At 47.7% G+C, this 23894-nt stretch overlaps 1 protein-coding gene across 2 annotated transcripts in view; it reads right to left on the reverse strand.

Annotated features, from left to right (window-relative positions):
- Window positions 1-2591: 2591 nt before the first annotated feature.
- SLC6A12 (solute carrier family 6 member 12) overlaps window positions 2592-23894 on the reverse strand; it is a 42069-nt gene continuing 20766 nt past the window's right edge. For both annotated transcript variants that reach the window (XM_075756471.1, XM_075756482.1), the window contains 9 exons: window positions 22455-22589; window positions 20158-20261; window positions 18473-18597; window positions 18074-18186; window positions 17219-17356; window positions 15660-15762; window positions 9231-9331; window positions 8136-8306; window positions 2592-4824 (listed from right to left, as the gene is read on the reverse strand). In XM_075756471.1, coding sequence (XP_075612586.1) covers window positions 4681-4824; window positions 8136-8306; window positions 9231-9331; window positions 15660-15762; window positions 17219-17356; window positions 18074-18186; window positions 18473-18597; window positions 20158-20261; window positions 22455-22589 — 1134 coding nt within the window. In that variant the 3' untranslated portion in view covers window positions 2592-4680. The remainder of the gene's footprint in view (window positions 4825-8135; window positions 8307-9230; window positions 9332-15659; window positions 15763-17218; window positions 17357-18073; window positions 18187-18472; window positions 18598-20157; window positions 20262-22454; window positions 22590-23894) is intronic.

Below are 23894 nucleotides of genomic sequence, written 5' to 3' on the forward strand. Positions count from 1 at the left end.
GTTTCCTCCAGCCCAATCCCTACTGCTCTTTGTCCTTTCCTGGCCCCTGGCAAGGTGCAATACATCACAGGATTGAGGGAAAATCAAGAGCTTTGCTCAGGATGGGGCTGTGGCTGCAGTCCTTGGTAGCTAACTGTGCACTAGGGCTATCGTGGACATAGCTTCTCTCCACCCAAAAAGCTAAGATGAGGGCTGGAGGGAGGGCACAGCTGCATCTCCAGCTCATTGGGAGCTACAGCAGATCACTGTCCTTTGCCTGAGGGCTACCATGGTCACCTGGGTCAGGAGAAGTTTTGAGAGCCAAGCTCCAACCAAGATGAAATGTCACTGCAATTCTCCTCCCTGCAAAAAGCTGTCTTGACGGCCGGAGTCATGAAAATTGAAGATATCCTGAAGATGAGAAGAAATACTTATTACTTCATGCTGAACCAAGGTAGAAGTGCAAGAATTGCTGAGTCGTCCAGAGCCTGGATGGACCCTCCAGGGCCAGGATGGAAAGGGCTCCCCAGTTAGCTGCAGCCGCTGGGACGTGCAAGGGACACCAAGTGCAGGGGACAGCAGTCCAGCCAGACCAGGAATCGTAGAATCAAGTAGAATCAATAAGATCATAGAGTCCAACTGTTAACCTACCACTGCCAAGTCCACCACTAAACCATGTCCCTAAACACCACATCTACACATCTTTTAAATACCTCCAGGGATGGTGACTCAACCACTTCCCTGGGCAGCCTGTTCCAGTGCTTGACAACCCTTTCCATGAAGGAATTTTTCCTAATATCCAATCTAAACCTCCCCTGGTGCAACTCAAGACCATTTCCTCTTGTCCTATCACTTGTTACTTGGGAAAAAAGACCGACACCCACCTGGCTACAGCCTCCTTTCAGGTAGTTGTAGACAGCAATAAGGTCTCCCCTCAGCCTCCTTTTCTCCAGGCTAAACAACCACAATTCCCTCACCTTCATTCAGATGAGGATCTGAGGGAAGAGGCTCAAGAATGACACATTTCTCTTTGGGAAAAAGAAACTTGGCAGAAAAGCAAGGGAAGTGGCTTGTTTGGTGCACACAGCGATGGACACAACCTCTCTGCTGGGAGAGTGGACAAGCAGTGGGGGGATTGTGGCAAGCAGGTAACTCTTAACAACCTGTTTGGGTTGTTTGCCATTTGTTTTATCTTTCTTCAAATTTTGTCCAGGACAAGTTTTCACCTATCATTTCCTTCTTTTTTTTTTTTTTTTTTTTTTTTCCTTTTGCCACTGCTGAAGGAAGAAGGGAGGGAAGGCTGAAAGGAAAGGAATAGGAAAATTTGGAAGGAAAGAAACAGAGAATGAAGAAAGGAGGAGGAAAATACAGACCTTTTGGCTTGATTTCTTCTTTTACAAACTATTTTCCTGGCTTTCTCTTCTGGAGAGAGGGGTGAAAATGGCCTTTTTAATGAAAAAGCCCTGAAAACCCAGAAGTGGTAATTAGGTGATTAATGGATGTCTGACCTTTCTTTTATATTCAGTGTTTTTCCTCCAACCAGGAGGAGCAGCACAGTATGGCCACCTCATAACTTCCCTTGAACTTCAGCTTCAAATGCATCATATCTTGGCATGTTATCAACAATTTCAGGGGAAAAAGTCTATCCCTCCACTCCATACCATCCCTTCGATATTGTATTTACACCCTTTTGGTGTGCAGGAAGGGAGCAGTTTCCCATCAGACTCACAGGCCTCCAGAAATGCCCGTTTCCAGGGGCTGATGGAGACCTGTCAGATCTGTCATACGCACGCAGCAATGACTGAGATGTTTGCATAAGTTTGGCAAACCTTTACTTGGTCTCTAACTATGCCTGCATGCTGGGGGGGGTCTCATAGGAAAAGACAGATGTTGGTGGCATTTTCCCCTGTTCCCCCAGCTGGGTGTACCTGCGTCACTGAGCTTTCCCTTAAACTTCCTGAGACTCTGCCAATCCCATCCAAAGCATCGGGATTAATTTCCTCATCCTAGGAATTTTGTAATTGCTTTCAATGGGGACAGCAGTACCTCCTTTGACTTTATTAAAATATGCTGCTTCCTGGCAGAGGTGGGATGCTACTATCAGATTATACATAAGCAACAGAGGAACTCGTTCATGCAGTATTTATTTTCAATAACACAGCTCCACGTTCATGCTCAAACCTGAAAAGTGATTTATTTCTCTAGGATTTTTGCAGTGTTATCCAACTACCTCAGAAAAAGGAGTGAACACATTCCACGACTTCCCCGGCAGTACGACACTACCTTACACCTAAAAGGCATGGCAGCAGGAGCAAAGGGGTTAAATGCCCTAGAAAGGGTCATACAAGAAACCCACGCTAATGCCTAAGACTGAATCTGAATGGCAAGTCCCAGTCCTTTAACTTTCCTGTCTCTTGCTTGAAGAAGAGAAGGCAGGTTTCCTTCTCATACCAATACCACCATTTTGACGGTGGGTACTGCCAAGGCAGTTGCAGCCTGTGCCTAAAATCAAACCTCTCGTGCACAGCCCTGCCGCAGCTCCGAGCATGGGGAGGCAGCCGCAGAGCAAGCATCCGGCGCACACCCGGTGCACACCCGGCACCCTCCCAAGACTGGTGGTTCCCCCAGCTGATCGGGCTGTGCCACCCTGGCACTGCTGCTCCTTGGTGGCAGCTGCATGTAGAGACCCGCTGCAGGGAGCTGCCCCCCCCACCAAATCGTGAGCAGCACCGCTGGGAGGGAGAGGAAAAAACCACCAAAATACTTACCACGAGGCCTGACTGCAAGCCTGTGGATGTTAAGCACTTCCTACGACTACTGCTGCAATGTAACATTCAGCTCTTTACAAAAATAAAAATAAAAATAAAATAAATGGCATTTTATGTGGTATTGCAGTCCTTTGCAGGGAACAAGAATGAGGTTTGCCAGCTATCTCTACCTTTTACAGTAAATCATCTCCAATCAAATGATAATGTCCCAGAGAGGTACAAATTTTGATACTTGACTTTCAGTGTTCATTTCACCAACAGTTTTTAGTTTTTAGGTTTTAAAGGAAAGGAAATTAAATGGGGAAAAGATTGCCCTATGCTAATTCACCAGTTAAACTCACAGGAAGCTGCAAAAGATAAGGTTCCCATAGCAATTGGAATAGGTACTGCATTGCACAGATGAGGCCCGATTTTCCCGCTTACTTTCAGTGCTGGTGGTTTATCTCCACATAGCACAGGGAAAAGCAATTACTTGGAACGAGGAACAAGGGAAAGGAGCCTGTGGCATCTCTGATTCTTTTTAATGGCCATTCTCTGGTGTGGTGTGATGCGCCACTATTGCAGCACAGCCGTGCACTGGCACGTATGCCCTCAACCACAGCAAAGCTCCTGCGGGGATCCTGCCGCTGTCTTTTCCTGTGGTTTTAACTGTGAAATCCTGATAGGCATTCAAGCAGGCTTTGGCAGGGAGTTTTACAACCCCAGCCTCCGCAGGACAGAGCTGTGTGGCATTGCACCAAACACCGCACCTGAGTGCAATCCCTCCCAGCCATCGCCTAACATTCATGACTACGCTGGCAACGACAGACCTTTAATTTGATACAATCTGGTTCCAATGAACCCATCTTACCTATTAATTATCAATTTATCTTGCCTGAGCTTATGATTATTGCACCCAATTATGTCTTCCCCATCCCCTGAGCAGTCATCTGCAGCAAAGTTGAGGGAGCACAATCCTTCTCCCCACCCTTGCCCTAAAGCTACTCTGCAGCACAGAATCAGGCCCATCAACTCCTTCATTAATTCCTCTACAAAATGCCCCAGCAGTGCAGTTAAATTTGTGGGCGTGCAGTCCCCAGGGTCTCATTTCTCCCTGCTGTGTTGCAGCTCTTTTTTTTTTACCAACTGCTCTGGGACTTTTCCTGCACTCCATGAATTTTCTGAAAGACTTGTCAAACATTCATCTATTTCACTCTCGACTGTGTTTTCACTGGTCATGTAGTTTTGACCATGAGCGAGTCCCCTAGATAGCTATTCCTCACCCCTTTTCCATCCTGACACTGCCTTGAGATCCATCATCAGTAACTATGATTGCATTGAGCACTGTGTCACTCTTTTCCCTTTCAGTGACAACTGAAGCCATAACTACTAACACTGAAGCTCCTTTTATCATTGCCTATGATGCGTTTCTGGCTCCCTCTCCCTCATACGTAGGTGACCTAGCAATGCACCTTCCCTTGTCATCCTCCAGCTTCTTATGTACTTCTGAGACAACTTACTTATTCCCTGCATTAACGCCCCGTCCTTTTGTGCCTTTGCATCCCCAACTTTGTTCCTGCACAATGTTACTCTCTGCTCTGTCACCACTGTGGTTTCCCACTCAGCCACTTTTTTTTCTTCCTTTTTCTTCTTTTCTTTTTTTGTTAATACACTGTTTTTCTCTTCCCCACCAGTGTCAGTACTGGAGCATACTTCTAACAAAAGTGTGTTGCTCTCTCCCCAGCTGCTGACAGGGAGAGTTGTCCCCAGGGTGTCAAAAGAAACGCTGTCCCTGGCGGGTGCAACCAGCTGGCTGGAAAGAGAGAGTGTCCCAGATGCTTCTGTCTCACACGTGAAGAAGAGAAGGGAAGAGCCCAGGAGAGAACAAAAAAAAACCACTTTGGGAAGGAGAGAGCAAATCAGTCTGGGGTATGGAGGAGACATCCCTTGTGCCTTAGAAGTGGGTTTCTCTCTCTGTGATGCTGAGCACCTCCTGGACCGGGGGACACCATCCCTCGCGCTTCAGTTCAGACGAACTCGCCACGTGCTTCTTGGGCTGCGGCAGATCCTCCGCTGGGGAAATCAGCTGTGTTAGCCGCTGCGGAGAGGAAGTCTCTGTTAATTAAGCTGACAAACAGACACCCAATAGTGATCCAAAACCATTGCTGGGGGCAAAGGCATCTAGAGAGCTAATGCTCCCAGCTACCCACTCCTCTCCCGCCAAATGGCTGTGAAAGGGAGAAGAAGGAGAGCAGGCTCACTTTAACTGCTCTTAATGACAATTATTCCACCTCTGGGCTGTGGACTGACAACCCAACATACAGGGCTCCTCACAGACATGTTTCCAGGAGGAAGGATGGTAGCAATTAGCCCCACAGACATTTTCTGTGGTCATGGAAAAAACACCATAAAGCTTTTTTTGCCTTTTTTTTTTTTTTTTTTTGTCTCCCTGTGCCAAGCAGCTGTGCCTCCTGTTGACTTTGGTGGGAGCTGTGGGGCCTTCCAAATGGTCTGACCATCACAAAGTGCTGGGCATCTCCTGCTATAGTGTGAAACAGGGTGGCAGGTGATGCCTATTTCAGGGGCACTTCCCTGTTAAGGCAGTCCCTCTGCAGACTGGTTCCTGCCCCCAAACCATCCCAGCTCGCCTCTCGCAGCCAGACCGACCATGACGGTGCAGGCAGGGGCTGTGGGGCAGCTGCCTGCCCTTAGCTGCCCCTGTCCTCTGCAATGCAGCCAGTGCTGCAGGCTGTTCCACACACACGTATGCTAGCGTGCTCTCAGCTTTGGGGCAATTTTTCCTTAAAAAAAATGCAAAGAACTTGGAGCTCTTTGTGCAAAAGGTGCTGGCCTGCCAAGACAGCTGCTGTGAATTTCTCATCTTTCTCATCTCAATTTTGAAGCCCCTCTGGTACCTTCCTGAGTACCTAGGCTCCTCCAAAAGCCAAGTAACATGTGGTGTCCTGCAGCCACCTGCCTGGCTCCGTGGGCCAGTGTATCACATCCCTGCTGAATACCGACTTTCACAGTTACTAACTTTTTCCATCACAAGCTGTTCAGGCCAGTGCACACTCCTCCCTTGCAGAGTACAAGCAGAGCAGGCAATTCATCCATGACTCGTTGGATTAATTTCAGTACTTCCACTCCTTGTGAAGTGCCTGCCAGAATCCCAGATTTTGCTCATTTATTCAAAACTATTTGCCCCATGATTTCTGAAACTGGCCTTGGCCTGCAGCTACTCTGTGAGCAGTTCATTGCGAGTTTTCAGTCTTTGGAGCTTGAGCTGTCTTAATCAGACACGTTAGGAAACAACATTTTTGTTTCTTGGTCAGTCAAGTGTAACAAGGGGAATCAGTTTGTTGCAGTGACTGATCATAATTACCAATTACAAAGTTGTTTTCAGTGAATGGTTTGCAATATTCAGTTGAAAGGCACTGTTCCTGGAAGCATCTGTGTCAGGAAATTAATTCACTACATTTCTGGGATGTGACTGGAAAAAGGGAACAGGTATATTTTGAGAAAACCTGTTTCCAAAACAGGTGCAACTATTCCAGAAGGTATTGTGTGGTTGGCTTTGATTCTCCCATGAATCAAACCAGGTTTAGCAGCCGATTCCTTCCTGCATGCCTAAACCACATCCATGGAAGTTTCTTCATATTAATGTAACTGAGAACTCCCTGGAAATTACAACTAATATCATTTAAACCAGGGCAAATAGAAAAACCCTCCATCTGAAATTGACCAAATCAATTCCTTGGATGTGCTGTAAAATAAGCATTAACACTACCCACAGCAGTGTTTCAGTTCAAGGGCTCAAAGCACTTTGCAACAGGTAAGAAATATTGCTTGTTGAGCAGGCAGGACATTTGTGCAATTACTTCACTGATAGCTCCAAGTCCTCATTTAGACATATGAAACCTCTGAGCTATGGGGAGTCAGACGTGTTGTCAGCCACCCAGTCAAACTCTTCAAAGCAGCCATGGAAAAGGCGAGATGCATTACCGCTAAATGGCCTGGAGCACAGGAGAGGGCTGTAAGAGGCAGGGCTCAAGGTCTGAACTTGGAGCAAATCATATCACAGCACCTCGGCACAAGATTCACCTGGAGTTCCTCGTACTGGGAGGTGTACAGCTCCCAGCACTCTCCCAACCTTGTCATCTCTTCATGGCCACCAACGGCAACCAGGAGGCCCAAGGGCCAAAGACAGCTAAACAGGAGCTATTTCATCGTGTTATACTTCTCCTCCACCTTCCTGCCTGCATGGCTTATGCCCCTCTCACTGCTTCACTGAAGACTTTCTTAGCTACCACTTCCATCTGGACATTGCACTCAATCTTCTCCTGAGCCTGAGATGGGCATTAGCCAGCTCTGCCACAACTCCTGTCACTCCCTATTAAGTCACATCTCCCAGCCAGTAAATAAGAGCCTCCACGGGCACAGATTCACCTTCCCTGAGGCAATGGAGCCAATGGGGACATCCTGCCACTGGCTGTGTTGGCAACGCAGGGTCCTCTTCCCCATGACCCCACAACGTGAATGTCAGACCTACACCATGGCCACAGAGATGTTCCCATCCCCTGTTCACCTGCTCCCCTCCCCAAACAGCCGCAGATGAGCCCGCAGCCAGTCAGAATGGGGAAAGACCAGAAGAGAAATTGTGCAGAAATTTACATGCACTGTACATCACTCAGTTACTTCTTCTGGGTGAGGTGGGGTGTCATCTCTGTGACACCATCTTCCTAAATGCAGCTCTTCCTAGGACAAGGACAAGGCGCCTACATTGAAAGAGGACAGGCTTGGGCATGGCACAGGGTAGCCCATTGCAGTTCTGTGAGCATGTCCTCTTTAATAACTATGGGTAATTTCTTCAGAGAAAATAACACAGTCCTGACCCAGGATTAAAAGGGGAGCAAGGACAAGGGACAAGAAGTAAAGGCAAAACAGATCCTGGTTTTGTACCTGGTTTGCACTGACAGCAGTCAGTAACAGAAGAGGACGCAAAGGTGGTGGCATGCCATCTTTACTTACATGAGCAGTGGCACCACCTGAACCATAAACCAAACCAATCACTGTGGGCTCGAGTAGCCCATGCTGAGGTGGTCCTCTGCCATCCAGTGGAGCTAGTGTTAGAGATGCTCTGCGTATGTCTACATATTGCACCAAGCATGATGGTGCAATATCTCATGGAAGACTCTGGACGTTGGATGAACACCCTGGGAGCTGTGCTGAAACTCTTCAAGCCCTCCAAATTGCCAACAAGAGCTACAGGACATTCTGGGGAAGGGTCATCCTTACCCTCCCCTGCATTCTCAGAGGAGAAATGTGCCACGTGCATCTTCCCTGGGGCCCTTCCCATGAGCTGTCTGGGGGAAGCAGCAGCAACCCGCCCGGTGACCACAATCTCAGTACCTGCTTCAGGGGTCCTTTGGTTTTCAGGAGAATGAAGATGGCGTAGAGAGGAATGCAGACCATGGAGGAGAGTGCCATCAACCAGCCCACCACGTAGCCCCAGAGTGGGTAGACGTAGGAATTGTTGTATTTCAAGGGTGTGTACTTGATCAGGGAAAACAAGAAGACGGCCTGAGGAGCAGAAGACACAGACATAGCCAGAGCAAAGGGAGCAGCCAAGCCGTGCAGCCTGGTCACCTTGCAAGCACTAACAGGGTGGCAATGAGTGTGTTGTCTTGCATGAGCTAGCATGGACCTTGCTCGCTACAGTGAGGCAGAGTTTGCACAAGGAGTTATCTCAGAGCCCTCCAGAAGTACCACATGGGTACAGATTTACCACTCTTGGGGCTGTCTAGCCACAGAGCTCTCAGATAATTTGGGCTGGATCAGGCTTGCTTTGAAAATTTTCCTGATATTCAACTCCTGCTGGAGCCCGAGGACATAGGACTAGAAAACTTTTGTGTGCTGTAGCTATAGATTCCATCTGTGTTCCCACTGAGGTCAAAGAAAACAACTTTCAACGTCAGATGCAGGAGCAGAATCTGGCTCAGAAATCATGCAAAAGTCAGTGGAGCAAGACTGGACATGAACTCAAAACGTGCAAGAACTTGCCTGACTTAGGGTGCATTTTCTTTAAACACGGTTTTCACAGAATTTGTAACAGAGATTTAATAACATAGAAAGCAAATGGCTATGGAAAGATATTTCTGAACCATGGGAGGTCACAAGAACACAGGCTGAAGCAAGTATTTCAGAACAGGGCAATTCTCACTGGTCTTCTATTCAAAAGTAATTTGAGCCAACCTCTCTAGGCTTTGAGGATACATTTCCCTTTGCCTTCACAGTTAGCAAGTGGCTTTTCAGGCTCAATTAATTTTCCAGGCAAATATAAGGCTTTACAAAGGAAATAAATTGCCACCTTAGCTATGGATAACCTTCTGCTTCTCTGTAGCAGTTTGGAAAAAATTACAGCAACACCTTGAAGACAAATCAGCCTTTTCTACTGAGAACCCAGGGACCCATAATAATATGCCATGTTGTCATAATTGCACTTACCAAGCACAGACCCGGGGTGAACACCAGCCAGCATATCTTGATCAAGGGCCACGGCCGGAAACCAATCATGTCCTCAACGTTGTCGTAGAAGCGGTTGGCACCTTGGCCACCAGCCAGCATAGAGACAAAGTCAGAGAGGTAAGATCATTGTTGTTTCCTTCAACCACTATTCACATCAGATCCCAACTTTCTTCATCCTCAGTGTTTACTCCTGGCAAAAACACAGCTATCCTAATAATATGGCAGCAGGTAATGGGCTTTTCTGGCATTGAAAAAGGCCCATCTCTGGCTAAATACAGATGGAGGTTTTTTACTTCAGCCATAAGTTATCAGAAAGCTTAACACAGAAGAAATGCCCTGTCCCTCAGACAGCAGCAGCTGTGAGAGGATGCAGCCCATGTGCCACTAAGAGCTAGTACGGACCAGCAAGGCAAGGAGGGGTGCCTGGTTTATAGGTCAGCAAGGGAAAGCTCTTGCAGGTTGAACACATGGGATGGTGTGAGCACAGAGTGCTACAAGGAACAGAGTGGGGGGACACCAAACAAAACCCTCTCTTTGTAACCAGATCGACATACCAGGGAAGCCGTGTCAAGAATCCACACTGAGCATTTCTCCTGTCATCAAGAGCCTGCTTTCCACAGAATATTTTATTTCTGGCATAAACCTGGAAGACCTGACAATCCAAAATCTGCTGGAAACCAAGTATTCTATCTGCAAGTGCTGCTGTACTGTCCAATGGGAGCTGTCCTGTGGATGCCTGATCTCCTTCTTCTCCTCTCATTAGTTTCACTTATTAGATCGTGTTGTTCACAGTATGTGGGAACCACCTGAATCTCATGATGCACCTGAGTGGGATATACCTCTGAAAAGTATCATCTAAAAGTCCCGCCACTATCCATTGACTCATCCCAACCCAAAGCACAAAGAGGAAATGCATGCAATGGTATACAGAGGAAACAGCATAATGCAGATGGACTTCAGCAGACCTTGTAGTAAGCTGTAAGATGTCTTCAAGGAACAAGAGTCTAATGTTGGCCAAAAAGAGATGTAAAATGAAGAAGAATCAAAGTTTTTCATAAGAAGCCCTAACTTCTTCCTAACTAGAGCTAACCTGAGGTGCTATGTCAGACTGCCTCAAGTAAAATAGAGTAACAATATTAGACAAGAAAATGGAGCTAGATTGTCCATGGATTACCAGTTAAGCACCTCTGGGATGAAATAATACCATATTTGTCTTACTGAAGTTTAATCACAGTGCTTAGCTGATAAAGAAGGGCTCTGCCTTTAGGGATGTTCATCCTACTGTGAATTCAAGGTCATGCCACAGTTCCCACCTGCAAGCATGATAAGACCTCACTTCTTTGCATCTTAACACTGGAAGACTGGGCAAAATATGTTTATATATCCTAGAGGACTGGCCAGACTTGCGAGTGTTTGGGGTTTGGTGAGTTTTATTTTGGTTTGTGTTTTTTATGTCTTAGAATTTAATTGCCGTATTATGTTTCCTTTAAATATATGAATTCTAGAAAAGGACATTATGTGTACTTTTCTTTTTTGTAATTCTTTGCATTATTTTCTATATCCTATGACTAATGTTGCAGGAAATCTCTTTTAAACCCAGCTGTTTGAAGTATTTAGGCTGGGGAGGGCAGGTTGGTTTAACACCTCATGGTTCCCACCTTGAGTTGGCAAGTTAACAAGTAGCCTCAAGCAAAGATAACAAGCAGTGGCATATCAAGGGACACGTAGCCTTGTATGGGAGCCCAGCCTACACCAGAGAACAGAACCCTAAAACTCCAAGCTGTAAATACCATGAGGCTTCAGATAGCATTTCTGAAAAGATACTGGGGATGAAAGGGAGATGGTGTAAAAACTTATTTTGCCAAAAAAGCCAAAATCTTCAACAGGGTGAAAAAAAGGGAGAGAGATATAAATGATGCGACTTGCAGTTTAGAATATGAGCATAGCACAGTCTCTTATACCATACAGTGTTTCCACAGAAACACAGTGTGATGTTAGACATGTGATGGATAAATTCATTCATAATACAATTTTGTGGAAGCCAAAGTTTTGCTGCAAATTTGGCTCTAGGATCTAGTGGAAGAGACATAGCAATTAAAGAAATGCAAAGATGCCAAACAGAAAGAAAGACAACAGACACCCATCCTCCACCAAGAAAACAACCCAAAACTTTTGTTGTTAGTTATGGTGTGCCTCCACCTGTCCTTATCCCTATTCTCTGCAGTACAACCGTCAGGTCCTGCATTTCCACAGCCATTGCGGCAGTCAGCAGGTGATGTGATGAAACACAATGGAGATTGACATGAATGTCCTTAGAGAGTATATAAACGGGAGGTTTTACACGTTCTACAGTTCACAGGCAGATGAAAAAGTAATCAAGCTTAAGAAGCCATCAGTTCAATCACTCAACATTGGCTTTTTGAGCAAATTAGCAGCTGGAGGGCCTGTGCAGTCCCTCTTCCTTCCAAGCACATTAGAAGGATTAGATAAAGCTCCTGCAGAGAAAACCATATAAGATTTCCCCAAAGATATTTTTATTGGAAAGAACAAAGATGTTTGCTCTTATCCCCAGTCTTCCAAGACAAGGAAGAATGGTAATGCAGGCACAGGGCAGTTATCCACATGTGCTGGTACCACTTCTTTTGTGCTGACCAATCCCATATACCTTCAAACCTTTTGCATGTTTTTCTGACAAATAATTTAATTTTGCTACGTAAATTCATGGGAATAAATTTCACATGAACCCAACCAGAGATTTGCTTACATCCTTATGTCTTGACCTTATGGAGCCCTTCTCATTTTATGTAGCTTATAACAACTGCAAGTGATACCTAAACTGAAAGGGACAAAGACTTTATTTTGTTTTTACAATATCCAGAAACACTGAGTTTCACAGATCTGCTAGTTTGGAATCTATGAAAAAGCCCTCCTGTTTAAATCTTTTCTCCCAAGCTGCATTTATTTGCATTCATCTACATCAAATTTCATCCACAGGATTTCAATAGGTGATGATCCCGGCTGCATGCCATAGTGCTAATCTTGTATCTGCTCCCTCTCTCTCTCAAACCCGCAGCATCGACACCTGCACCAAACCTGTGCAAAATGCCAGCAGCAGAGGCGTTGTGGCACTGCAACAACTGTGCACCCCTTGGGTACCAGGTGCACAGAGCAGGCCCCTTATGGTCCATAAATAAGCATATAAAATTGCCTGTAGCCGGTGCATCCGAGAGGATAAAGCACACGCAGCCTGAGAAAGCCCAACAGGCAGGATCCAGGCAGAAGGAGGCTGCTGCTTCTGGTAGCCTCATTGCATGTGAGCAAGAGAGCGAGAGAAAGACTTATAGCAGCACAACATGGATTCACCCTAGGGCCACCCACAGGTACCCGCTGGCATCAGTTTGCCTTAGCTTTGTAAACAGTCCTAATGGTTTCAGCCCTGGCTCTCCTGCGGTGATGGAGGCACTCGCTTTCTCCTGGAACAGCTAATCCTAATGTGCATGCTGTGACTGCCTGAAAGACATCCTCCCTGCAGCACGTTTCGGTGACATCATGTTGTGAATCCCAGTGCTCAAAACCCATGCCTGCTTATATGAGGGCTGCCTGTCCCAAAGTGGAAGAGAGAGAAGAAAGGAGGGGGGAAAAAAAACCCCAAAAGCCCTCCAGCACTCCTCTCTAGGGAACGTGACCAGCAGGTCTGATGCTGCACGATCCTTTTGCAGAGAGCAGTACGTGAGGAAGTTCTCAGGTTTTTGCGAGAGCAGCTGCCTGGCAGCAGAGGGAAGCTGCCAAGTGGTGGGTGGTTGGCGTATGTGCTGGGAGAGGGGAAACTCAGAACGCATATTTGTGTTAGCGAAAATGCTGTAATTCTTCACAGTGTAAGCAAGAGGCTCAGCCCTGCCAATTCTGAGGCTGGGAAAAAAAACCACATTAATTGGCACCAGGCACTTTTTTTCCACTAAGATGCCCCACCTTGGCCCTCTGACTACATCTCAGACCAGAATCAGTCCATGGATGCAAAGCAGACCATCAAGAGGGTAAAATCCCGCTGTGTGGAGTGGGGCAAATGAACCCATGGTGGTGGGGGAAAGGGCCATTCCTCAGTCCCCAGCTGCTCCATCCCCCCTTCCAGGCTGCTGGGGCAGCATCACCACTCCTGCTGCTCATTGTCTGCCGTTGCTCCTCTCCATGGGTTGTCAGAAAAGGCACATGGCCTGTGTGACCGTAAAAATGCCAGGGGTGTTCTATACATTAAAGCATAATTCAGCTTAATATAACTGAGCATGGTGATGACGAAGCCCTGTCACAGATGGATGGGAATCTCCATTCCCCTGGAAATCCCACAGGGACTGGGTAGAAGGCAACTCCAGATTAAAATCTGGCCAAGATTTGGTATTGCAAGCTCCCAGGTGAGCTTCCCTTGCAAGACATCTCTCTAGAATAAATCTGTCTTATAGATCTGCTTGTCTTGTATTCCCCCAAGGTCAAGCCCAAGCAGCTTGACCATCACATTTCAGTAAAAGAAGAGTCCATCCAGACTAGCAGATTGGCTCCTGCTATACATAAAGCATTGGGAGAAGCTGATAGGCCCTTCATCAGCAAATGCACTACAGAAAATGTAACCTCTATAAAACTGTAAGCACCAAAGACAGCACACAGGGACTGACTGTTCACTGTTGCTTCTAAAATAAGGCACAGGTGGCACCAAATGAAATTAGCAGGTGGCAGATTCAAAACAAGGAAAAGAGAGTGGCTTCTCACATAATACCTGACCAAGCCATGGAGCTCCTTGCTGCAGGATTTTGTGGATGATAAATTCTTACCTGAGTCAACTGGAAAAATTAATGGAAGATAAATAAACAAATTTTACTTCTGGTTCTGGAAATCCCTGAGCAACAAGCTGAGTATTGCATCTGGCTCTGGGACAGCACAAGAAGGACATGGACCTGTTAGAGTGGGTCCAGAGGAGGACCACAGAAATGATCAGAGGGCTGGAGCACCTCTCCTGCGAAGACAGGCTGAGAGAGTTGGGGTTGTTCAGCCTGGAGAAGAGGAGGCTCTGGGAAGACCTTATTGCAACCTTTAGATATATAAAGAGGGCTTGTAAGAAAGACAGAGTATTTTTACCAGGACTTGTAGTGTCAGGGCAAGGGGTAACAGTTTTAAACTGAAAGAGGGTAGATTTAGATTAGATATTAGGAAGAAATTAATCACTATGAGGGTGGTGAGACACTGGGACAAGTTGCCCAGAGAGGCTGTGAATGCACCATCATTGGAAGTGTTCAAGACCAGGTTGGATGGGGCTTTGAGCAACCTGGTCCAGTGGAGGGTCCCTGCCCATGGCCGGGGGAGTGGACTAGAGGGTCTTTAAAGGTCCCTTCTCACCCAAACCATTCTACAGTTCTATAATAAGTTGTTAGAAGCTGGAAGAATATTCACCGAAAGTAATATTGCTAACTTTTCTGCTATTATACTCTTCCCTGAGCATCCACTTCTGACCATTGACAGAGACACAACATGATGCTCGTGCCTGCAATCTTTTCCTTAGGTGAGGATGGCCACACTGCTTGGTGTAGCTAGGAGCCAGCAGGTGCGTGATTGTGGGATGTTGAGGGTCTGGTCTAAGCCGGCATCTACTATAGCTTTGCATGAGCCTTACAGGTACTGAGTTCCTGTAGCTCCATGAAGTTAAGGAGAGAGAGCAGCTGCTCTGCATCACACACAACTGGACCCTTTGCCTGAAAACCACCAGCCTCAACACGAGCTTCAGGGAGATGAGCTGCAGCCTGTGCGCTCAGGCACCATTCAGCAGGGAAGAGATCTCCCGTAGGATATCACAGGATACTCTTCTTACTGCGCAGACTAACAAGCAGTTGGTTTCCTTCTGATGGTTTGTGGAACTCAGTTTAATCCTGCTCCTGAGTAGTTTAGTTACAGACTTCACTGAAAACCAACGCAGTCCCTCCCGTTTCTTTTTAGGAGTGCCATCACAGCCCGTGCAAACAGGAAGTGTGTATGGTCACAGAAGTAACACACAGCAAGTCTGCATCCCAGCATTTTCTGTTAAATTAACTGACAGGACTAAACTAAAGGCACAATGTAAGCAGACAGTAACAGAGACCAAAGAACAGCAGTCACTACTCTACAGCTGATTTTCTAATTCAAAAGGCAGATGGGAAGAGCAGCAAGGTAGTTCAACATGAGGAACCTTCAGACAGGGAAAAAAACATTCCTACTCTAAATGTGGAACAATTAAGACACATGGTGAGGAAACACAGTGGAAACCAGACAAGAAAGAAGGTAATTACAGCATTTCTTTGCCACCTAAGTATCTTTTCTATCCACTCCCACTTCTTAACCACCCATCCTTGCCTTGAGAAAGAGCAACACAGGGTTTTGTCCTCCACTTACCATACACCCATCCTACACATATGACTTCAAAAATGGCCAGGAAGAGCAGGCACGTGCCGCTGGCAGCATAGTAGTCAAAGAGCTGGAAGATGTACATCCCACCCTGTTGGAAAGGTAGAGAAGAAAGAGTCATGGCAGGACTATTCCATGCGAGGGAAAAATGACTGAGGCGAGGAGAAGAATGGCAGCAGAAACACTACACCTAGGGCAGGTGGGAGAAGGAGAAGAGCCTTCTCTTGAGGCTGCCCCCACTCTGTCCCCAAAAGACAGTCAGGCGTGGTGGCAGGAGAACATTTCATGCCCATTTTATGATGCTGCTGGATTAGGCTGGTTTCTGTGTTCATAGGAGCAGGAGCCAGTTTGCTTGTATGGCAAATCAGTTAGCAAGTTTCCAGCATCATTTCAAAATGCCATGTAGCAGTGCAGAACTCTGCACCCAAGAAATTTGGATCCTGAGGATCAGGACATTCAGATACCTCATTTTAGCTGTATCCATCTTTACATATTGCTCAAGGTCCAAGCCCTGCAATGGCAGAGGCATATGGCTTCCCTGCTGCCTCTGCCGTTGAGCTGAGCCCTGCATAGTTGCCATCAGCTACCTCTACAGGTCAGTGAATGACTCCTCTCTCATACTTTCATGTGCTTTCTCAAAGAGAAAGCCCCTCCAATACAAGTCAAGCAGATGCTTTCAAATAGTGCTGAAGGGCTCTAGACACTGCCGGAGTAGCAGAGCAGTTACCCCTTCATCCCACCACGCATGAGGTGACATCCTGCAATGATGGGAGTAGATGCCTCCATGTAAGGGCCATGCAAAAACCATGGGAACCCTTAACGAAGTTTCACTCAAAGGTCTCTCGATCGCAGTGGGAGCTGACTTCAGCAAATCCCTAGCCAGGATCCTGTTGGAGGATCATTCAACGGTGCCTAAGAGGTTTAGCAGGAATTAGCTGTCACTACACAGCACATGGAGGCAACACAGAGGGGTGCTAAGGCCCCCACCCAAGCATGTGGTATGCACGCACAGCGCAGCACAGCACACTGCTGTGCAGGGAGAGGTGCTTGGCTATGAGCTGCAGAGCAGGGCAAACACCATGCGCATAGCATCGCACCAGCACAGCTCTGCTGCTTCTTGTCCCGGGGATCACAGGCTCCCCATGGGATCAGGCAGGGTTATGGTGCAGCCATTATCCCCCACCTTCCCTCCCACTGCTCTGCTTCTTGTGGAAAGCAGCCAGCAAACGATCGCTGCCCTTAGAAGAGCTTCTGCTTGTGCAGCTCGGCTTGTTTTAGCCACCAGGCCTGGTATTTGCACAAAGCTGTATGTCAGGCAGACTCTCTGGGCTGCAGGACCATCTCTCTGTAAGGCTCAGTTATGCAGCAAGTACAGTAGCATCACGTAGGGTAAAAGCAGCACCAGCTGTGAGAGACACCAGCGAATGCATTAGAAATGAAGGATAATTAACAGCATCAAGTATGAACTTGCTGTCTCTCCCCACTCCTCCAGAGCAGTCTAGCAGGGTTTCTGGTGCTCAGCTGTACCCTAGCTACTCTTTTCTTACCTCAGTGATCAGCAATAAGCCCAGCAGGTAGCATATGACTGCAATGGCCAGGATCAGCAACTCCCGACGTCCCTTCCTCCGAAACGCTCCCGGGAACATGTCAATAAGAGCTGTCACCATGCTTTCCACACAGACAAACTGCAGAAGACGACAGGTTAGAAAAAACAGTGTCTCCCTTTCCCCAAACACACATTCCCTTTCACTATCCTTTTTCCCTCCAGCCACCAAAATCCTTATTTTTTCGTTTTCTCTCTTTGTCTGTCTTGCTTCCACCAAGGCTCAGCTGCAACTTCTAGGGACCCAAACACAGCTCATTTAGATCAGTGAGGCCACCTCTGGAGCTGCCAACTGAAGAGGTTTAAAGTAAAGCCCCATGTTGGGGGGATGAACTGTGAGGTGTACAAGGAATTGCCTCAAATCCAACACACCAATGAGCAGAACACACAGGGAATTCTCTGTTGAGATGCAGCTGGGAGAAAATAGCCCCATTCCCCTTCCCAGACTGCCCTGCTCTGTGCCGGGCTTCACCCTGAGGTGTGCAAGGTTTTGGTGCTGGCACAGAGGTGGGAGGGGGTGCAGCTGTGACACCGTCACATACACACGGGGAGAAGGATGACAAACAAACAGAGGTGCCAGCACACATAACCACTGGCCTCCTGTCGGCCCTGGCTCTGAGCTCCCACAGTGTGAAAGTGCTGCAAACGACGTGGAGAATGTATTTGAGGTACCAGCAAACTTGGTACATAACCACCTTATGAGGTACATGACCACCTTATCCTTTCCCATGGCCTTGGGGAGTGCTCAGGGTGGGGACAGGCACTTGGGTGCTAGATAAGCATGGGGCATTTTCTGTACCTGGCTGTCCAGTCCCAAGAAGATCAGCATGAGGAAGAAGAGGCAGGACCAGAGCTGAGACACAGGCATCATTGTTACTGCCGTTGGATATGCTATGAAAGCCAGGCCAGGACCTGCCAAACAGACCACAGACCACAACATGGTGACACATGGTGGCTGCCACCACCACCCTACAGCACAGAGTGAGCCCACATACTGCTTCAAAGCTCATCTCACCACAGCTCCCTGCCCACGCTGGGCTGAAAGTTATGTCGGGGGGCACTGGTCCTGCAGACCTCACTGCAGACACCCATAGCAATAGAGGATGTAGATAACATCCTGGGCTTCACTTCAGAAAAGTCCCCTCCCCTTCAGGCTTTCTGTTTTGCCTTGGCTCTGAAGTCTCCTAGAAAAACCTACCTGATTCAGCCACTTCAGCAATGGGCACACCCTGCTCTTGAGCCATGAAGCCCAGCACCGAGAAAATGGCAAAGCCAGCAACAAAACTGGTGGCACTGTTCAGGAAGCAGAGCATGATGCAGTCCCTGCAGGGAGGAGAACAAAGAGAAATCAGTGTTTCCTGCTACAGAATGGATCCACTTGGGTTCGTGTCTGTACTCAGCTTCCCCAGTTAGACAGCATGGACCAAGGAACAGCAATGCTGCTCTTGAACTGCCTCAGAAGTAAAAAGCTCAGAACAGAGCCAAAAATCAGCCTACCTACCTTGTAACCCACTGTTCAAGAGTTATAGGACTATATGTGGCACAGAGAGAGACATAGGGCACCACCAGCGGCTTGTGAATAAGATGCCACAATGATATATGTAGGGACATGGCAACAGAAAAGTTGACAGGAGTCAAGAGAATAAGAAAAACAATAGAGAAAATGAGGAAAACAGCAAATTAGAAAAGGGAAGAGGTTGCAAAAGTAAACATAGTCAAGAAAGAGAAGCATCTGAATGCATGAACACGTACAGGTTCAGCAAGTCTAGTAAAACAAGGACTAATGGGTTAACAAAAATCCCCACGTGACAAGGGTTCTGTCTACACTGTCTTTATTAACTGCGCTCATATGGAGGCTGGAGTGAGCTATGCCACTTGTCCTGAAATGTTTGTGCACTTGCTTTCTGTGAAAATGGGGCACCAGTCTGAGCTGCTATGGGGCTGTAACCCCCACACCCCGGGATCCTGCCTGGGCAGGTGCCAGAGCTGACCCACAGTGTCAGCTGCTCTGGGGCAGTGTGGCCGCCCAGCACATTTGGGCCACTGAGAGCTAAGCTGCCGGTCCAAGGCACTTAAGGCATTACAGGAAGGCACCAGCACACAGCTGCATTGGTGACAGATACATTTTGGGAGAGCCAGGGGAAAGTGTTAATTGCCTGACCAACAGCCATAGCGGCATTTATTTGAGAACAGAAGAGGAGAGATGATTGATGTCTCTTGAGTACCATTACATTTTCTCATCCAGGCTGGAGCAATACATGAAGGAATAACAAAGCCCCTGCTCTTCGTGGCTCTGTGTAAGGTGTCAGAAATGGTCCTGATGGCTTCACTGAGCTCTGTGTCAGGCCATGGATAAAATAGATCTGTAATCCAAGGGCAAGGAGGAGGCCAGACAGACTTGATTAATCTCTTTGGTAGGATCAAAATGCCACTGGCAGTACATAATCCTGATGGCAGTAAAGCACTGAAGACAGAGGGCCCAACCATCATCTTTGTACCATCTCCCCTGCCTAGCAAGTGACAGCAGAGCTGGCCATGCCACCCCTGCTCACCCACCCTGTCAAAATGGCACGTGGGGTCTCCACAGTGGCTAGAGACACTCTCCATTTTTATTCCTCCCCCTCCTACAATCTCTCCCACTTCCAATCTGACTCTCGTGGGAGAGCACTGCTAAAGCCACTTTCTGGAGCTCCTGTGTTCCCTCAGCCACTCTCCATCCCTACCCTGAGTCCTCTGCTGCTTCCACACTCTCAACAGCTCATTAGTCAAAGCAGCATGACCTAAGGTCTCCCCTGGGGGCAGACCCTGCCTCAGATGCAGCTCTGTGCTGTTTGTCTCCGAGCAAATTTCCAGAAGGATGCGAGGAGTCCAGGCTCCTCTTACCTGTAACAGTTGTTGGTATATTTGTTGTAGCTGCCCAGAGCTGTCAGGCACCCCTGGCAAATGGCATAAGAGAAGAGGATCTGAGTGCCTGCATCCATCCAGACCTGGAACAGAGAAGGTTAGTGGTCTCCAGATCTGACAACAAAATAAACAAATGGCTGTGCCCTGTCTAGCAACAACCCCTCCATTCATGCAGAACAAACTGCATAAGTCAAAGAGGGGCTCAGTGAATGTAGAAACTGGGATACCTCTCTGAGAAAACTAAGCTATAGGACGGAAAGTCCTCTAGGAAGAGGGTCCTGCAGGGACTGTGTTTTCACACCCCACTCAAAGCAACACAGGGCACTGATCGATGCCTGACACGATTCCTCCATCCCTCACCTTTGCTTTCTGAGTGGAGATGGCATCCCTGATAGCGTGGCTCCGGCTGAAGTTGGCACTGCCGGTGTCTGTGGTCCCTACGTGGCTCAGTGTTCACAGAGCCTCTGGTGAGTCGTACCAAGAGAGGGCCAGTGCGTCCTCTGCATGATCAATGTACTCCCCTCCCTGCTCCCAAATCTGGTTTCCCACATCTCTGAGGCCATGGTGCAGGGTGAAAGGGACAAAATCACTGGGCTGAGAGACATCGTGGACCCAGGTTCCCCTTTGCTCTGGCATTGCATGGGAAAAGCTGAGTGGCCTTGTTCACCGCTGCTCCAGCCCTCTCCCCTGCGGAGGAGTCCCTTGTTCACTTGGTGCGTTGTGGGCTGAAGGGCAGCACCACTCTCACACCCTCCCAGGGAAAGCCCTGAGCTGCGAGTTAGCAGGCGGGCAGGAAAACAACCCACCTTTCTGTTTGTCTGTGTGTCCCCTCTCGCTCTCTTTTTCCTCTAAGCAGCCCTCAGCTGTGAACATACAGGCAGCTGCAATTTGGCGGCCTTCAAAAAATCCCATTTTAAGCATTGCTGCTTAAATTCACATGGATCTCCCACAGATAGGTGTGTACACGGGAGCCCTTCAGGCACGGCCACACATCCCGCTTTACACCAAAGCCCCACGTTCTACCTAAACTCAGCAGCAGGATCTCTCGCTCCTGCTATGCTGGGTGGCAGCAGCCTGGAAAGACCATGTCAGCTTTAGTTAGGCTGTGAAAGATAGGGAGGTTTTCAGTGAATAAGCTCTGACCATGAATAAAACACACTCAGCTCCAGTCACCCCCTTGTTATTTATTTTGATATTAAAATGCCATTTACGTTCAGTTGGCTCTTTGCATTCAGCGCACCACAGATTTTGTATTGACAACACATAATTGCATCTGAAAGCCATTTGGGGGAAGACTGTGTTTGGCAGCTGGTTTGGGAGCAGTTGGGGCTTTGGCCATCTGGGAAGATGCGGGAGGTAAGCTGAGACTGTGGGCTAAGCATATTGCTTGGCTGCCTCTGTGAAAAGATCCGGCAGTGGAATAATTACCAGCAGCATCATTTAAATGCTCTTTTGGGGGGGGAGGGTCTGCATTAACACCTCCCTGGGATGGCAGAGGCAGCCTGCACAGCGTTGCTGAGCCCACGTGGGGAAGGGAAACAACCTGCTGCTACAGAAAGGTGCCTGAGCAGACATGCAGGGGGAATCCTCCAAGGGGTGGTCCTGCTGCCTGCCCTGTGCAGCCCCCAAGCGTGCTGCCCACCTCCTGCCCACTTGGGCTATGTTGCAGGTCCTGGGTTTGGCTGCACCCTCTGCCCTAATCTGGACTTGCCCCCCCGGGTACGCAGCATGCTCCCTGCCGGGGGGGGGAGTTTCCATGAGCTCCAATGAGTGGTGGCAGGGGCTGACCAGCCCCAGGACAAGTGACGGGAACCTGCTGCCCAACTGGGACACAGCCCGCGTTACCTGTGTGAATTTGGTCTCTGCAAGCACAGGGGCCCTGTACTCCCTGGGAGGGCCCTGCTGGAGCCAAACAAAGTGCTAACCAGGCCAGAAGAAAATGAAAAGCAGTAGATTATTTCCCCCCTTCTTCCTTAATTATTTGCATTTAGGACCCAGCAAAACCATCTGTTATGTGCTGAATATTTCATATACTCTTCTGGTTTTGCTGAGCCCATGAGTGGAAATGACCTAATATGCCCATATGCTGCAGACGCACGAGCAAAAACGCTGTGCTGTGCAGAGGCACTGGACCCCTCTCAGCTCTTTTAAGGAGGTCTCACTGGTTCGCTGGTCTCCTTTCAGAGAAGACAGCTAGATCCTCAGCCAGCAGCAGCTCCAAGGGCCAGGGCGCTGGAAACCTTCCCATGGCCAGCACTTGCCTGACCCCCACCCACCTGGGGGTCTGCCAGCCTGGAAATGTCCGGTTTCAGGTAGAAGATGATCCCCTCGGCAGCACCTGGCAGCGTGACGCCTCGCACCAGCAGAATGATAAGCATCACGTACGGGAAGGTGGCAGTGAAGTAAACAACCTGTGGGTACAGGGAAACAAGAGGAGAGAGGGTCAGCGGGGAGGGGGTACAGGCACCATCTCATCTCATCTGCAGGCCCCCACCCCAGCAAACATCCCTGGATTCTGCTGTTGGCTATAGCTGCTATTGGTAGTGTAGAAGAAGGGTTGGGAAGAAATTAATCAAGGTTACATCTCACCAGTGATTTAGTTAATCTACATTTTGTTCCTCACCCAAGGCTCTGCCACTGGTTGCTCTGCTTTATTTTCTCTTTCCAGTCAGTGTAATTTCCCTGCTTTGCTCTCCAGCTGTTCTCTTCATCTTTCTAGAGCTGCAGAAGAAACCCAGATCTCTTTCTGTCACCGAGTTTTAATGAGGAGTTATTAAAATGGTCCTATTCCCAGCAAGAGTTTTCCAAATTAAATAGCGACTTTTGCTGCCCAATTTGAGACACCTCTGAGGGGTCTCATTCCCAGAGGGTGCTCATGTGACACTCTCATCCCTTCAATGCTCTGAGCTCACAGGTAAAAAATGGGGGAACCTCAAAGCCTTTAAAGAAAATGTAGACCATTATTTTTGTAAAACCTTGTTTTCACTTCTTCTTGTGTGTGATGTAAATAAATATTACAGTGGAATTAATCACCTCTAATCCATTGCATAATGTAACCTTTTTTTTTTTTTATTTGCAAAATATCCATGAGCAAGTTGCAACTTCCTAATATTTATTCATTATTAAAATTCATCCAAGTAATGTGAAGGCTTGTTTACTCTATGGATTCATAGTGGGGGGCCTAAAATGATGTTTTTTCTGCTTAGTGATAATTGGTTGAATAAGTCACAGTACGTGACACTTTTGCTGTTCCTCAATTGAATGAGAATGCAAGCACTTTTGGCACAACTACTAAAATCTACCTTCAGAAATCACTTCTGGGGAACATTTATACACATCAGCTGAATGCATAAGGAAAGGAAACATGGAAATAGCAAAAGAGTGGGCAAAATGAATTAGAGAAAAAGGCTTTTAAAGAAAATGAGTCTTCATGGAGTTATTTGAAATTATTTTCCTGAGGTCGCTATTGTTTCTTTCAGTTTGGACTCCTTAAATCACAGAAGAATAAGAGCAAGGGTCTGGCAGGGTTATCCGATTAGAGCAGCCTCCCAGTCAAGCGCAACATCCTGTTTATTCTGCAGCTGTTAAACAAAATTATGCACCTACTCAGAATTCCTGGGACCTCCCTACGGCTTAACCTAATATGTAGTCAGTGAGGAAAAAGAAGGAAGGAGCCGGTTTTTTTGACAGTGCCCTGTAAAACTCAAAATGACTAC

This window comes from Balearica regulorum, chromosome 1 (genome assembly GCF_011004875.1).
Source record: "Balearica regulorum gibbericeps isolate bBalReg1 chromosome 1, bBalReg1.pri, whole genome shotgun sequence".
In the NCBI taxonomy this organism is placed as follows: Eukaryota; Metazoa; Chordata; class Aves; order Gruiformes; family Gruidae; genus Balearica; species Balearica regulorum.